General features: G+C 49.0%; 2 protein-coding genes across 2 annotated transcripts in view; one reads left to right on the plus strand and one right to left on the minus strand.

The window, feature by feature from the left end:
- Window positions 1–10,963, minus strand: part of LOC143273796 (protocadherin Fat 4-like) — a 39,227-nt gene extending 28,264 nt beyond the window's left edge. Inside the window, exon 1 of the mRNA XM_076573789.1 lies at window positions 7,199–10,963. Coding sequence (XP_076429904.1) covers window positions 7,199–10,222 — 3,024 coding nt within the window. The 5' untranslated portion in view covers window positions 10,223–10,963. The remainder of the gene's footprint in view (window positions 1–7,198) is intronic.
- LOC107401374 (uncharacterized) overlaps window positions 1–15,637 on the plus strand; it is a 246,397-nt gene that overhangs the window by 122,916 nt on the left and 107,844 nt on the right. The gene's annotated exons all lie outside the window — the stretch shown is intronic.

Genomic DNA, 15,637 nt, shown 5'->3' on the forward strand with positions numbered 1-15,637 from the left:
TCAGGTTCCCTGCGACAGTCTGGAGAGCCACTGAAAAACACTGACAGGAGCTTCTCAAGGTACAGAGAGAGAATTCCCCCAGGAAAGCCCCTGGGAATCTCTTCCCATTCACAAACCGGCTGCCAGAATTTCACTTCCATAATTTACCATGTTCATGGTGTGGGAAGAGGGAGAGAAGCTGGGGGGGCGGGGCAGGGGCAGCTAGTCTAAAAAATGAAGAGTCACAGGTTTCAGTGACATGGAAGCTGAGTGACGAGGCATTTGACAGACGTGAATGACTAGGGCTATAGACTTTGAGGAGCTTAAATACGACAAGCATCTGCAATGCCAGCGTGATGAATGGCGTGGCCATCATGGCCGCCTAGGTGAGAACAATTTCATCAGAGCTCGTTCATTGTTCAGGTCTGGTAGGAATGACATTGGAGGTAGACAGAACACAAGCGGGCAGTATAAACAACTCGTTCAAAGTGTGTTCTGAAAAGGACATTTAAGAAATGAGTCAGCAGACATTGAGATGTCTCAGTGGGTAAAGGCATTTGTTGCCAAGACTAGTGACCTGAATTCAATACTTGGAACCCACATGATGTAAAGAAAAAGGAGTGAGTGACACCTGAAAATTGCCCACTGATATACAGACAGAGATACATATGGATGGAGAGAGAGACAGAAGGAGAAAGAGACAGAGACAGAGATACACACACACACACACACACACACACACACACACACACACGAGTAAATATAATCTAATAAAAACGTGTAAGGAGTCATAGGCCTGCAGAGGTGGCTTAGCTGTTACTTGCTACTCTCACAGAGAACCTTTGGTCAGTCCCCAGCTTCCACATGGAGGTTCACAATCACCTATAACTCCTGATCTAGGGGATCTTTTACCCTCTCTGGCCTCCATATGTACCACATGCACTTTTTGCAAACACATATCTGCAGGCAAGATACTTACAGATATAAAATAAAAACAAGTAATTCCTTTTGAAAACTGAGTGTGTAAACCCGAAGCACAGAAGTCACTCCTGCTCGAGTTTAACAAGACCGGAAGAGGTTATGATGAACAATTGCCCTTAGCAGGACTGTCAGATCCCTGCATCCCTGGCCCTGGAGCAGCACCCAGGTGCAACCCTGTGATTTTTCTCCTTCAGCGGTGTGGAAACCTTTAGAACAACGGAAATGCTTTACACGGTTAGAATCCTCTGTCTACAAAAGTGAGAAAGAATGTGTCATTCTTAAAACAAGTAGCAGGGGTGAGAGCTGCTGGGAACTAATGCCTATGCTGCAGTCACACCAGCATGTTCCTAAGTGGCTCCCGACATCTCCTTAAACCAGAAACTTCTTTGATTTTCACTCAGTGTTTCTTAAATTTGTAAAGAAGTCCTAGAGCCAGGTCTTGGCCTTATGTAAATTATCTGCCAATCAGATCCCTATTTTTCCACATTGACTTCATTGTCTAATCTGTCATGTGTGTGTGTGTGGGGGGGTCCACCCTTTGTACAGTAAGAGCATATTGCTAATAGATCATTACATATGTATTATCGTTGTTATTATTGTAATTATTATTATTAGTTGGGGGAGCCACAGTGTGTGTAGGAGTCAGAAGACAACCTTGGAGCTGGTTCTCTTTACCCTCCATGGGATCTAATTCAGGTTACGGGGTAAGGAGCAAGGACTTTAACCTACTGAATCACCCTTCTGTCTCATGTGTGTCTGTCTTATAATGGAGATTGATGTAATAATTAATTTCCCCTTGTCTTCTGTATCCCACTCTCCTTCTGTGGGATGCTCTTAGGAAATACCATCATGGGTGGTGGTGGCGCACACCTTTAATCCCAGCACCCAGGAGGCAGAGGCAGGCAGATCTCGGTGAGTTCCAGGCCAACATAGTCTACAGAGTGAGTTCCAGAACAGCCAGAGCTATACAGAGAACCCTTGTCTTGAAACAACTCTGCAAATATGGAAATATCATCATATTCTACTTTATGGACACTTTAAGGAACATTCAGATCTACATTGGCCTCAGTCATTTGCCAGTTATTCCTGTCCTGAATTCTACATCTGTCAGTCACTAAAATTCAGAAAAGCCAGACTGTTACACCTCCCCCATTAATACACTGTCTAGCTGCCTTAGTTTTTCGGCAGGTCCACGCCCAGCAAATTCAGCCATCTCACCTAACACGAACCAGCTCTAATTCTAAACTGCCTGAAATAAAATCATTTTTTAACTTACTGTCTGGCACCCAGCATGTCCATCTTCTCTTAGTAATCAGTATGGCTTTCTTGTGAAAATTAATAGATTATCCAATTGCTAAAGCTCCTTCTAGTCTTAATTAAACACAGTCCAACCATGTACATAGGTGTTTATCTGGATATTCTCACCTGTGTGAGGTCAGAGGTCAACATCAGGTTCACAGCAGTACCCATAGTCAACCTGAATGCTAGTTTCACTAAAAACTGAAAAATGTTCTTTAGAATACAGTACAATTATCAATTGTGTCTCAATGTCTTATCAGCGTTCTGTGTTACATGGGATTACACATGCACAGAGACTCGGTGCTCTGCACCCAGATAAGGACTGTCTGACTGTGCCATGAACCTCAGAAGCCGCTGTCTGGGGAAGCCCATTTCCACCACAAAGAGCCACTGAAAGAAGCTGCTCACTTGTATAATGAACGAAGGGAGCCTGGCACTTCAGGCAAAAGAACCAACGATGTTAGTGGTAAGATTTGAGCTACTAAGTGAAACTTTGAATTGTGAATAATTTTTAATAATCCCCGGAGAGTTAAGAGTCAATACATGGAAAGAGTTTTCTGAAAACCAAATGTCATGTGTCACCATAAAAACCGATGCACATATCGCTGAAAGAGGACAGCAAGTGCAGAGACAAAGTCACAGGCTGCCGGTGGACTGACACGCAGTAACAAATGTCCGCGAGAACACACCATGGGGAAGGACAAGTCGTCACTGGATGGTGCCGGGGGAAGCCTTGTTCATATGCAGTATGAATCACATGAAACCTTCATTCCTTGTTAAAATGGACTGAAGACAAAAGGCCAGGCCTCAAGATGAACATTAGGATAAATCACTACCCCCGGTGCACTGGTGCACTTCTTTCCAAACCAGTGATTGCGCATTTTTTTTATTAAAAGCTTAACAATACAGATAATGGAATAAAATAAAAAATAGGCAAATACAAATCAGACTAAGAAAGCTTCAGAATCACAGAAACAACCAACAGAGTGAGAGAAAGATGTCAGTTAGAAAACAGCCACAAAGGATGGATCTGACAGGGGTTAGTGATGAAAATATAAGACGAATTGAAACATATCAATAGCATCAAAATGAGCAACAGAGTTAAATTGTGGGCAGAAGACCTGACAGTTACAGAAGAAGATGCACAGATAGATGGCTGAGTCTGTAAAGAAAGTTTAACATTGAAGAGTTCCAGGCAATCATGACCCCAGGCTATGATACTCCACTCCAGTGACACCCCATTCCAATTAGAATGGATGCTCACAGGGGCTGATTGGCTTTGTCCTGGCTGCTATACAGTGCTCAGTCAACAAGGACATGGACTTGTCTCTCCCAGGTCTGCATTTCCTCTGTCTGGACACATCTAGTGATAGGTTACTGTAACCCATGGCACTAACATTAAAGAGAGAAGAGCATCAGGAGATAAGTGGGTAAGGTGCACATGACACATGTACAGTGATACTACATGGTTGTCAGAACAGTGAGACCTGAAATCTGCAGTCCAAGGATGAGCCTTGAGGGTGTGCGGCTGAGTGAACTCACCAAGCACATGGTGATGCCAAATGATCTGTGTGCCTCACTCAGACCTGAGAGTTGATGGCGTAAGACAAGAGTACAGTGGGATTCACAATCTGGTGTACTTGGAGGGGAGATGGTCAGATTTGGGTCACAACTACACCACTGCCGTTAAGAGGAACATATTTCAAGAGACTTAATACACTGCAAGGCAACCACAACTGCTGATGATACAGAGTATTTGTGAGACATGTAAAGGAGGTGTGAGCTATGGACTCTCATAACAAAATAATTGTGTTACATAACAAAGCGACAGAGCAGCAAGGTTTGACTACATCATAATAAACATACATACACACATACATGCATGCATACATATAAAGACATATACATACATGCACACACATACATACATGCATATGCATGCATACATGCATACACATACATACATACATAAATCACACACTATCACACATATAAACACACTTATGCACATACACATACATGCATACACACACATAAACACACTCATACACATACAAACATATTCTTCAGAACCTTCATTTATCCATCATTTAAAACAAGCATATTTGAAATTTATGAAATTTCAACTACCAAAAAAAAAATCCTGTCTGAGAGAATCTCCATCATTTATACCAGTATTTTCTGAATTACAAACAGCTGACAGATACATCTTAAATAGGCAAAGACCCACTTGGAAGGCAGCACAGACCATAGATTTTCACATAACTACACAGGTATATCTGCTGATCAATATCCTGATGTGTTGCGAGTAAGTCCCAAGGCAATGTCCTTCCTGGGTTGGTAAAATCAATAATTACCTGTCAGGACCAAACCAAAATGCTTTTCCAGTACTCTACTCAACCTACCCATTTGAGAATGTAGTAATCTCAGATATTTTAACTGAAAAATAAAACAAAACAAAACACCACTGTGAAGTCTACCAGGAAAAAAAAGGTTTGAGATGCCTAGTGTATTCTGTAAGTCATGAGCCAAAGAGAGTTTTTAAATTCAAGATATCATTACTTCAGATTTTCAAGTTTGAACATGTAGCATCTTTAGACAAAAAAGAACATCATGTCCCATGTGATGTTAACAAGCCAGTATCCTCTATTTTTCTGTTGCTTTGGTAAAACTAGCACCTCAGTTACTTCTCTGTGCCTGAGATATAATACCAAGACTGAAAGCAACTTACAGACAAAAGCGTCTGCCTTGGCTTATGGAGTAGAGGGATCAAAGTGCACTGTGATGGACAGGCATGGCAGCAAGCCACAGGAGCAGCAAGCTGAGAGATTACATCTCTACTGCAAACAGGAAGTGGAGATGGAAACTAGAAGTGGGTCAGGGCTACAAACTCTGTAAGCCTTCCCCAAAGACTCTTCTACCAAAGCTCCACCTCCTAAAATTTCCAAAGTACAGGAGCCTGTGGGGGCCATTTCTCATGCAAGTCACCACAACTAAAAAAGAAAACTAGTTAAGGCACACCCTTAACCAGGAGGCCCTTGGGGAGTTCCAGAGGAACATAAGAGGATCCAGAGGCCAGTGTCCTGGAAAGCAGCAGATGTGACCCTGGTCGGGTGCAGTCCCCCGTCCACTCACACAGTCACCGTATGTCAGACCACCCTTTATTCCCTCTGTTCTTTCCAGTTTCTGACAATTCTCATTTCATTTGTAGAGCAGAAGTAATTACTATTCTCTGTCCTTATTCAACTGATGGATTTTCTTGGACTCACTCCTCGAAGGGGGAGCTGTGTTCTGATCTTGGTTCGTCTACCATGTTACTCAGCGTAACAAGTTTGCAGCACCTACTGCATGCTGGGTAATAAATGAGACTCTGAAATAAAAAGGATCAATATAACCAAGTCCCTGGTCATCATGAGTTCTAACTGAGGCCCTACACTGCAAGTGTGCAAATAAAACAGATTTCTAAATTTTAATTAGAATTCATTAATTAATTGCCATATTACAGAAGACAGCCTTTGGAGTCATTCCTGCCCTGTCAAGCTTTAGCTTTGGAAGGCAGATTGAGAGACTGTGTCCTTTGGGCAAGTGTCCAGAGTGAGCAATACCAAAGGTACATCTCTCATGCGCATCCCAAAAGAATGCAGGCCAATCGTCCAACCCTCTCATCAAACAGAATGCCTGACGTTGTGACACTGGCCTGGGTGCCGAGCAAGCAGCCCAGACACCTATCAGGTCAGACAAATGCATGCTTTCAAATACGCTCAAAAGTCTGAACCTGGAATGGAACAATGTACAAGTCACCTTTGCCGTAGATGCTTTGTGTCTTCTCATAGCAGAATAATAGTAAACCAACTGAGCAAAATAAAAAAAAAAACTAGTTTACTTTACATATTGGAAAAACACAACAAAGAATAACATAAAATTTTACCTCCAAACTACTGCTTTCAGTATTCTTTGAGCATCAGAAACCACACTTGATCTTTTGAGTTTTTGGCTGAGGGGCAGAAGCTAGGACATCTCTGAGGGGAGTGGGAAGCAGGAGGGAGGACTCAGAAAACATGCATCAAGCATTCTAGAAGATAGCCGAATCAGTTCTTGGCGACTTTCACACAGCCCAGAAAGGGAGGAGCCTAACGGAGAAGATGTCAATCAGGGATAGTAAGATGGGTGGAGGCCACAATCCAGCCTGCGCCTTCTGGGGGATGGGCGTGGGACTGATTTGTGCCCAGAGTAGCCTTTCCCATCCGGAGACAGGACAAGCGCCTGCATCATCGCATAACAGCACACTTTCATCCCAAGAGTCGGAGTGGAACTTCAGATCTAACTGTTCACAGCTACCTGAGTCAGTGTAGGAAGAAAGAGAAGCATTTGCTCCTTGCCAGGGGGTAGTTTGTAAGCTTCTCAGGCAGAAGAAATCAGGAATCTCCAAACTTGGCTCACCACGTTGAGATTACTCACTGTCTATAAAGAATCTGCCAAGCTTGCTGAGGATGGGGAGGTCAATGCCGTCCTGATGTAAACTGCCACGCAGGCTCCAGCACAACCCAGCTCAGAAATCTAACCCACTCAGAGATCTAGAAAAAATCTTCACCTTGGAACAGATTTCCTTACTGAGAGAGATCTATGTGAGTACAGTGCCTCTGCTCACACAAATGGGCTTTAATTACTTCTGCAAATGGCAAGTGCTCTGTCAGTAACCTTACACTCATGGTTGCAATTAAGGAACATTCATTATTTTAAAAAAGTTCATTATTTATTGTAACCTGGATTATAGCTGCATTTTTCTGAAACTGTCAGTGTGTGACAATGTTTTCTAAGTTGTCCCTGTTTATAAACACAGCCATGAAAACACAGTTAAATCATAGAGAGTAATCACAACGACAAAGACATTTAGAAAAAGCCCACCCAGAGCAGATAATAAAGGAATCCAAGCTCTCACCTCTGCTCTCTGTGTCCTGGGAAAGGCAGATGACTTCTCTATGGCATAAACATCCACCAGGTAGAGACATGCTCCCTGCTCCCGGTCCAAAATGGCTGCAGTTTGAATGACACCAGTCTGCCGTCCAATGGTAAAGAGACGTCCAACAGTCTTTTCTTCACAGTGAACGGAAACGATGTAATATTCCACTGGAGCTTCTGACCCTCTGGGGCTAGCTGCTTCTATGGATATGACATTGGTACCAATGGGCTCCCCTTCCTTCAAGATGGTTATGTATTTGTTCTGTGTGAAAACCGGCCCATCGAGGCCCTGGAGGATGACGGTCAATTCCGTGGTTGACTTCCTCCTCTCTGGGCCCAGGTCTGTGGCTGATACTATGAGGTTGTAGATGAGCTGTGAAGGCACTAATGCAGAAGCCACACGAAGGTCTCCACTGTAGCGATCCACAGTGAAGGTTTCTGTGTCTCCATTGACTATTTCATACTCCACCTCACCATTAGCGCCTTCATCAGGGTCTGCAGCCATGATGGTAGTCAAGACAGAACCGATCATGGCTGAAGGGTCTGCAGCCAGGGCGTTTTGTGATATAAACATCGGGACATTGTCATTGAGGTCTGTCACCAAAATGGTCACATTTTTCAAAGCATACCTCCTAGTTTCTATCGGCACAGCTTGGTCGTTGGCTTTCACTGTTAACTCAAAGAGATTGGCAAATTCCCAGTCGATCTCAGCACTGGTGTAGATGGTTCCTTTGACTTCATCTATGCTGAAGTGGTTGCCTCGGGGCATCTGTTGAATGATGGCGTAAGACAGCTGCCCATTGATATCCGCATCTGGGTCATGCGCTGTCACAGAAATGACAGATGTACCAAGAGGGATGTTCTCCACTATAGACTTAAAAATGTCTCCGGGAGGAAAGCTTGGGGGGTTGTCATTGAAGTCCCTCACATGAATCACCACTGACATTGTGGATGACCGAGGAGGTCGCCCTTGGTCTTTTGCTGTGATGTTTAATTTATATAGAGACTGTGTCTCAAAGTCCAACTTCTTGGCAAGAAAGATACTCCCAGTGTTTGGGCTAATACTAAAGGTCCCATGGTTGTTTGATCCTGTGATGGTGTAGTGTAAGTCTGCATTGACACCCGAGTCAGAATCAGTGGCAGTAACAGAGGACACCAGTTCACCAATCCTCATGTTTTCCAAGACATCCACAAATAGTGTTGACTTTGGGAACGAGGGTGTGTTGTCATTTTCATCCAAAATGTCAATACTTAGAGTACAGGTTGAGTTGAGGGAGATGGCCCCTGAATCCACTGCCTGGATGAGGAGGGAATAGGCCGGGGTCGCCTCATAGTCTAACTTACCTACAAGAGTCACCTGACCAGAGAACTTGTCTATGGTGAACTGTCTTTCTTCGTTTCCTTTGAGGATAGAGTAGTGAATGAGGCCGTTATTTCCTTCATCCACGTCGGAGGCAGACACCCGTAAGACCTGGGTCAGATTGGTCGCCATCTCTGACACGGTAGCTTGGTAAAAGTCTTTTAGAAACTTGGGGGCATTGTCATTGATGTCCTTCATGTAGACATGCACGGTGGCCTGGTCCTTGAGAGGCTGAGGGAGGCCCTGATCTGTGGCTATCACTGTGAAGCTGAAGACTGCTGTCCCCCGCCTCCTCATGAGTGACTCCCTGTCAAACTTGTGAGTGTTGGTGAGTTCCCCAGTGACAGCATGCAACTCAAAATCAGGCTGTGCCACCTCAAAAGCATACCTTACTTCCCCATTAGGCCCGAAGTCTTTGTCCACCGCACTGACCTTGCCTACGAATGACCCGGCCCTCTGCTCCTCTTCGAAGTAGAATGTGTAATTGGTACTATTAAACAAAGGCCTGTTGTCATTCACATCTTCTAAAATCACAGTGACATTCACAGTAGCACTTAGGGGCTCCACTGCCCGGTCAGAGGCAACAACCAATAACACATATCTCTCCTGAAGTTCACGGTCCAATTCACTTTTGATGTACAACTGGCCATCTGGGAATATGCCAAAGGCATCCCCAGTATTCCCATCTGTGATAGTGTACACTATTTCCCCATTTGCCCCAGAATCTTTATCAGAAGCTTGCACTTTAAAGAGTCGAGAATTCACAGGCTCCAACTCAGAAAGTGTGACCTCATAGGAAATCTGGTCAAACACTGGTGGGTTGTCATTCACGTCATGGACATAAACTGTCAGAATGATGGTGGAGGAGAGCTGGGGGACACCCATATCAGAGGCCAAGTTCTCTACCTGGTATGAGCCAGCGTGGACATCCAGTGGAGCCAGCAGACTGATGTTACCATTCTGCTCATTGATAGCAAACAGGTTCTTGGGGTTCTGCTTCAGGCTGTAGAGCACCCTGCCATTGACACCCTCATCAGGGTCCACGGCTTTGGCCTGGAAGATGCTATGTCCTGCCTGCCAGTTCTCCACTGTGTTTATGCTTTCTACTGCCTGGAGGAAGTGGGGAGCGTTATCATTCAAGTCTTTCACTGTGATGTTAACCAAGGTGTCTCCCGTTACTGCTCCCCCACTGGCCACGACTCTCAGCTGATAAAAAGACTGCTCTTCCCTATCAATCACACTTGCTGTGGTCAGCTGCCCTGTGACGGGATTCATAGCAAACATACCTCTCTGGTCCCCAGTAGTGATGAGATAGCTAATGTTGGCATTGAGGTCCATGGTGGTGGCAGAAACACTGCCCACGTGGTACCCCAGGGCCACGTTCTCAAAGACCACGAAGCTGTAAGCAGCCTGGCTGAATACAGGTGGGTTGTCTTGTGTATCTAACACCGTGACTGTTACTATGGCCTGGTTAGGAGACTGTAAATTGCCCCCGTCGGTGGCCACTATTTGCAGCTGGTAGGCTGTTTTCTCTTCTCTGTCTAGGGCCATTCTTGTAGAAATAACCCCGCTCTTAGCATTAATCTGAAACCTCGACCTGTCCCCAGCTGAGATACTGTACTGAACAGTTCCATTGGGACCCATGTCTGGGTCAGTAGCAGACACTGTGGTAACATAGCTACCTCCAGGCTCATTCTCCTGAATATGAGCAAAGTATTGGACTGGGTAGAACACAGGACTGTTGTCATTGATGTCCAGGAGACTGACATTCACCTGAGCTGTGGATGACTGGGGAGGGGAGCCCAAGTCTATCGCTAGAACCAATAGACAGTAGAAGGCTTGTTCCTCTCTGTCTAGGGAGGAGATAGTACTCAGCCTCCCAGATACAGGATCCAGGCGGAAGAGCCTTTGGTCACTCTCAGCCTCTTGCAGGGAGAAGCGCACTGTCCCGTTGTCACTCAGATCCCCATCGGTTGCCCCTAGAATCAACAGCTCAGTCCCAGCTGGAGCGTTCTCAACTACAGACACCTCATAGCCTTCAGGCTGGCTAAACACCGGCTTTTCATCATTGACATCCAGGACAGTTACCACAAGCTGGGCATAGGACACCTTGGGGTGGACCCCCTGGTCTCGGGCACTGATATTCAGTACAATCTGGGAGGCAAGTTCACGGTCAATGCCCCCTGCAGCACTGGTGGTCACTAGACCACTGTGCTCACTAATGTGGAACCAGCCCAACCCATTTCCAGAGACGATGCTGTAGCGCAGGTTAGCATTGAGACCAGAGTCACCGTCGGTGGCAGACACCCCACTCACATAGCTCCCCGGAGGCGCCTCCTCGTCAGGTTCACTCTGTACACTTGCTGCGCAAAGACCGGAGGGTGATCATTGATGTCATTGACAAAAATCACCAAGCTGGCCACGGAGGAGCGCGCCTGAACCTCGGCGGTAGGGGGCGCCCCGGAGTTATCCGAGATGGAGACCTTGAGGTTGTAGGAAGGAATTCGCTCGCGGTCCAGGGCGCTGGCCACCTTGATGAGACTCAAGTTGGGTACCTTGCTCCTCTGTACCTCAAAGTGGCGTTGCTCATTGCCCCCGAGAATCTGCACTGAGATGTTTCCATTGGCTGCCGGGGAGTCCGCGTCGGTCATGGTGAGCAGAGCCACCACGGTACCCACCTGAGCGTTCTCATCCACCGAAGCCTAGCGCGAGGTGGCGGGGAAGTAGCGAAACTTCACTACAGGGTCGTTGTCATTGACATCCAACAGCTGGATGATCGCTTCTGCACGCCCAGTGAGCGAGGGCACGCCCCGGTCCATGGCCTGCACTGTCAGCGAATACTGTCGCCGGGCCTCAAAGTCTAGCGGCTCTCGCATGGTGATGAGCCCCGTCTCCGGGTCCATCTGGAAGGGGGTTCCCTCATCCTGCAGCCAGTAACGGATGTCCGCATTGGTGCCCTCGTCTGCGTCCGCCGCCGCCACCTGCAGGACACTCGAGCCCACAGCCGCGTCCTCAGGCACCCCCGCCTGGTAATGGGAACTGCCAAACCCCGGGGGATTGTCGTTAATGTCCTGTACAGTCACATTGACCTGAAGGTAACCCCGCCGCTTTGGCTCACCCTTGTCCTCCACCTCCACCAGGAGCTGGTACTGAGGCGTGACCTCGCGGTCCAGCCCGCCCTTGGAGACCAGGTGCAGGAACGCTCCCTCGCCACTGGGGTTCAAGGTAATGTCCAGGCGAAAGCGACCCGCCTCGTTGCCGCGGACGATGCGGTAGGAGCGGTGGTCCACGCCGTTGGAGCCGATGTCAGAGTCCGTGGCGGTGTCCAGAATGACCTGACGCCCGCTGCCACTGTCCTCCTTGAAGGTGACCACGATCGAGGGATCTGGGAAGACTGGGGCATTGTCGTTGAGGTCACGCACCAACACCCGCACCTCGGTAGGGTAGGTGGGCGCGCTGGAAAGGACCACCAGTTTGACCACGTCGCTGGGCAGGCTCTCGTGGTCCATGGTGGCTGTGGTGTACAGCGCTCCAGTGCTGCTGTTAATAGCGAACAGGGCGTGGCTTTCGCTGAGCCGGTAGGTGAAGCCGGGGCGCGTTGGGATGGTGCCCACCAGAGTCCCTGGGGGCTGTTCTTCCATCACCTGGAACACCTGACGCTGTTCGGCCGCTTGGACCCGGGCCGGGCCCGGGAGCAGAGACAACAACCCCCAGACTCGCAGCAGCTGGCACAGGGATGGAGAGAGTAGCGGGAGCCGCCTGCGGCCTGGAGCCCGGTCTGCGGCCAAGTTCATGGTCCTGGTTTCCAGGAACCGCGAGAGGAAGAGAAACAAGGTGAAGGAAACGGGCTGATCCGGAGGGCTTCTGAGTGGCGCCAGTAAAAAGCCAGTTTGGCCGGAGATCTCTGCAGTTTAGAAGAGTGAGCAAGGGGCAGTTGCCCAGGAGAAGGCTCCTGGTGGCCGGGGAGAAACGCAGCATAGGGGAGGATGAGGCGACAAGCGGCGGGGCATCCCTGGGCTCTCCCGAGAAAGTTTCCAGGCCTCCAGACACTTGGATTGGAATCCGAGTCTGAGCGTCCTGACCGCGAATAGGAGTTGCGAGAGGCGGCCTGGATTTCAGGGACCTGAGGAGTCACTCACTGCAAGCACGTCTCTCCAAAAACTTTAGAACTTACCCAGAGCGCGACGCCGAACAGGACAGAGCCAAGGGCCGCAAAGCCCCTGCACCCCGGAGACAGAGCGGGGACGCCGGGAGAACCCGAAACTGGTGGTGCAGACTCTTCTCAGATTTCGCTCCGGGGGAGCTGGGGAAGTCGTCTCTGGATCTGGCACCCTCGCGGAGGCAGCAGGGGCACCGCGTCTCCAACAGCGCTCAGCTCCGACCCCTTGCGGGTAACCCAGGCTGCCTTTGCGCCAGCCGCTGCTTGGAGCCCGAAGTCCAGCCCAAGCTGCCGCAGGCGCTGCTCCGCATCCTTCACCTCCGCGCTGGCATCGATTGTACATCCACAGAGCGCGGGTTCCCCTTCCTCCTCCGCGTCGCGGGGGTCGGGCAGCAGCAGCGGCGGCGGCAGCAGCGCTGGTTCCCCGCGTCCCCTCCCCTCACCATGCCAGGGGCTCTTCCCCGGGCGTTAGCGGGCACCAGCGTCCCCGGGAGCGCCTCGCCCTTGTCCTGGGATCTGTGCTTTTATTGTCCCGGGTCAGTTTCACTTTGTAATCCGCTAGGCTTTGTGTTTGGGGAGGGGTGGGTCCCTCCTTCGCGGTCCCCGCGGACGATGGGGACTCGGAGGTGCGGTGCAGCTGCACGGGGCGCCGGGTGGGCGCGCTCCTCCACAGCCAGGGCTCAGAGGTGGCACCACGGCGAATCTGGAGCCCGGCGAGTCCCCCGCTGCCTCTCCGGGTCCCTCGCACTCTCCCCGCCCCTTCCCCGCTGCGCGCACACACGCACTCACACACACGCGCGCACACACGGAGGGGGGAGGGCTGTCCGCGATCGCAAGCAGGACTGAGAAACTTTGCTCGCCCCTCGATGCTCCCGGACTCCAGTGGCCGCCACTCCCCTGTTCTGGTCCTGTCACCCGCGGGCCCTGCCCCGCTACAGCCCATTGGCCACAGCCCCGCCCGGCGTCCCCGCCGCCCTCGCCTCCAGCCGCCACTGGCTGGGGCGACGCTCATCACCGCGGCCTCCGAGGCTGTGGGCGGGCGGTGGGCGAGCCCCGCGGCAGAGGCACAAAGAAGGGGCGACCACCCCCCAACTCCTTTCTATTTATTTATTTTCCCTTTTGGTCAAACCTTGGCCGGTGTCGGTGCAATCACAGCAAGAGGCAGCGGCGGAATAGATGGGGGTGGGGTCAGGTTTGGAAATAAATAAGTTTAGTGGCCGGAGCTGGGGGTGCCATTAGGCTGTTAGGCTGGTAATAACTCTGTGGCGGGGGTCGAGGGAAATGAAAGAAAGGCTGGGGGCGAGGGTCTGTTAACGTGGGAGGAAGGATTAGGCAAAGCCTGTCTGGGAATGCGCGCCGCTGCTGAGCCTTAACCATTTCGTGCCCTAGCCAGGGGCAGTGCCCGAGCGAGCTTCTGCCCACGGGACCCTGCAGAACCCCAGCTCTTCCCTACTCGTGAACCTGGGTCCCGAGCTGCTGTCTCTTGGGACTAGGGGACATCGAGGCCTCGGTGCCTGCAGACCTCCAACTTCTCAAAGGAAGAGAGGGGCAGGCCTGTACCCGCAGCTTGGTTAGTCTCACAGCTGGAATCTGGTCTACAGATCAGTCCAGAGGCTTCGGCTGAAACAATGGCAGCTTCTGCGGGGACAGTTTCCTCTTACAAACCCAGTTTGGAATTTTGACCCACGGTGGGCTCCCCCTGCCCAACATTTTCTAGCCAAAGGAAATCTAATAACGTTTGGTTTCGGTTTTGGTCTGGGGGGCGGGAGGAGCGGGGAGAATAGCTGTAAGAAAATAGAAATAAATGAAATGAAGTTTAAATTTAATTTTTTTTAAGTGTCACACATCACCGACTGTGCTCAGACGATTCCCCTGCCTCATCTTATTTGTGTGGTGCGCGCGAGGTTTCTTTAAAAGAAAAATAAAACGTGACTAGGAATCGGGTCAATAATTTTCCCCTTTAAGGGAACCAACTTGCAAAATATGAATTGAAGCCAAACAATGCAAATATAGGGCATATGTCATACAATTTTGCCACAGGAATCCCTCCAAACCTCAAACTTTCTGCGCCCAAAGATTGTTTAAGCGCGGGCCAACACTGCCCCCTGCTGGTTACAGCTAGTCTTGCAGAGACGGTGGCTGGTTTCGTGCTTGAAATTAAATGCAGACCGGGAGGATCTGGTTACAGAGCTAATTCCTCCTTCTTGCCAAGGGATGGGGGCAAAGAAAAGGATCTGCAAGGATCTCCTACTGCCTTTCCTTGTGTGAGGTCAGAAAACAATCAAAAGCGATAGAGAAGACAGCACACTCAAGTCTTGAATGCAAACCGCCTGTAACCTAAACGGAGGAAGGATGGAGCCTGATTCTAAAACCATCGCGAATTCCTTTGTTTAGTTAGAACATTCGCTCCTGTCTCTTCCACACCTACAGCGTGATGTGTGAATTGGACGCAGACCAGACAGTTAGTTATCTCTATTGCTGCATTTTTCAGACTACATAACTATTGAACGCCTATCATTAACCTCCCCCTCCCGCAAAAAAAAAAAAGCCCGTCAACATTATTTTATCACTGCCAACTACTTACCCCTTAAATGCCATTATTTTGTTGTAATTCAGCCAAGAAATATTTGTAGATTAAAGTTGGATCTACAAGTTAATACAAGTCGTGGCTGTGAGTGCGAAGATTGTAGAAGTCTTTTTTTTTTCCTAATCCTGCGCGGTTCAATACTCGGACACATAAGAACGGGAAGAAATCGCTCGGATATATTTAGGGGAGATGGTAGGGTTTTGCTGGTTTGCCTGGCGTCTGTTTGGAGAACATGTGAGATGCCTTCACAGCTCGACAGGATGGAATTAACATCTTTTGCCAGTGAATTTAGTTTGGGAAAACAGGTAATTTA

Source organism: Peromyscus maniculatus, chromosome 6, assembly GCF_049852395.1.
Source record: "Peromyscus maniculatus bairdii isolate BWxNUB_F1_BW_parent chromosome 6, HU_Pman_BW_mat_3.1, whole genome shotgun sequence".
Taxonomy (NCBI): Eukaryota; Metazoa; Chordata; class Mammalia; order Rodentia; family Cricetidae; genus Peromyscus; species Peromyscus maniculatus.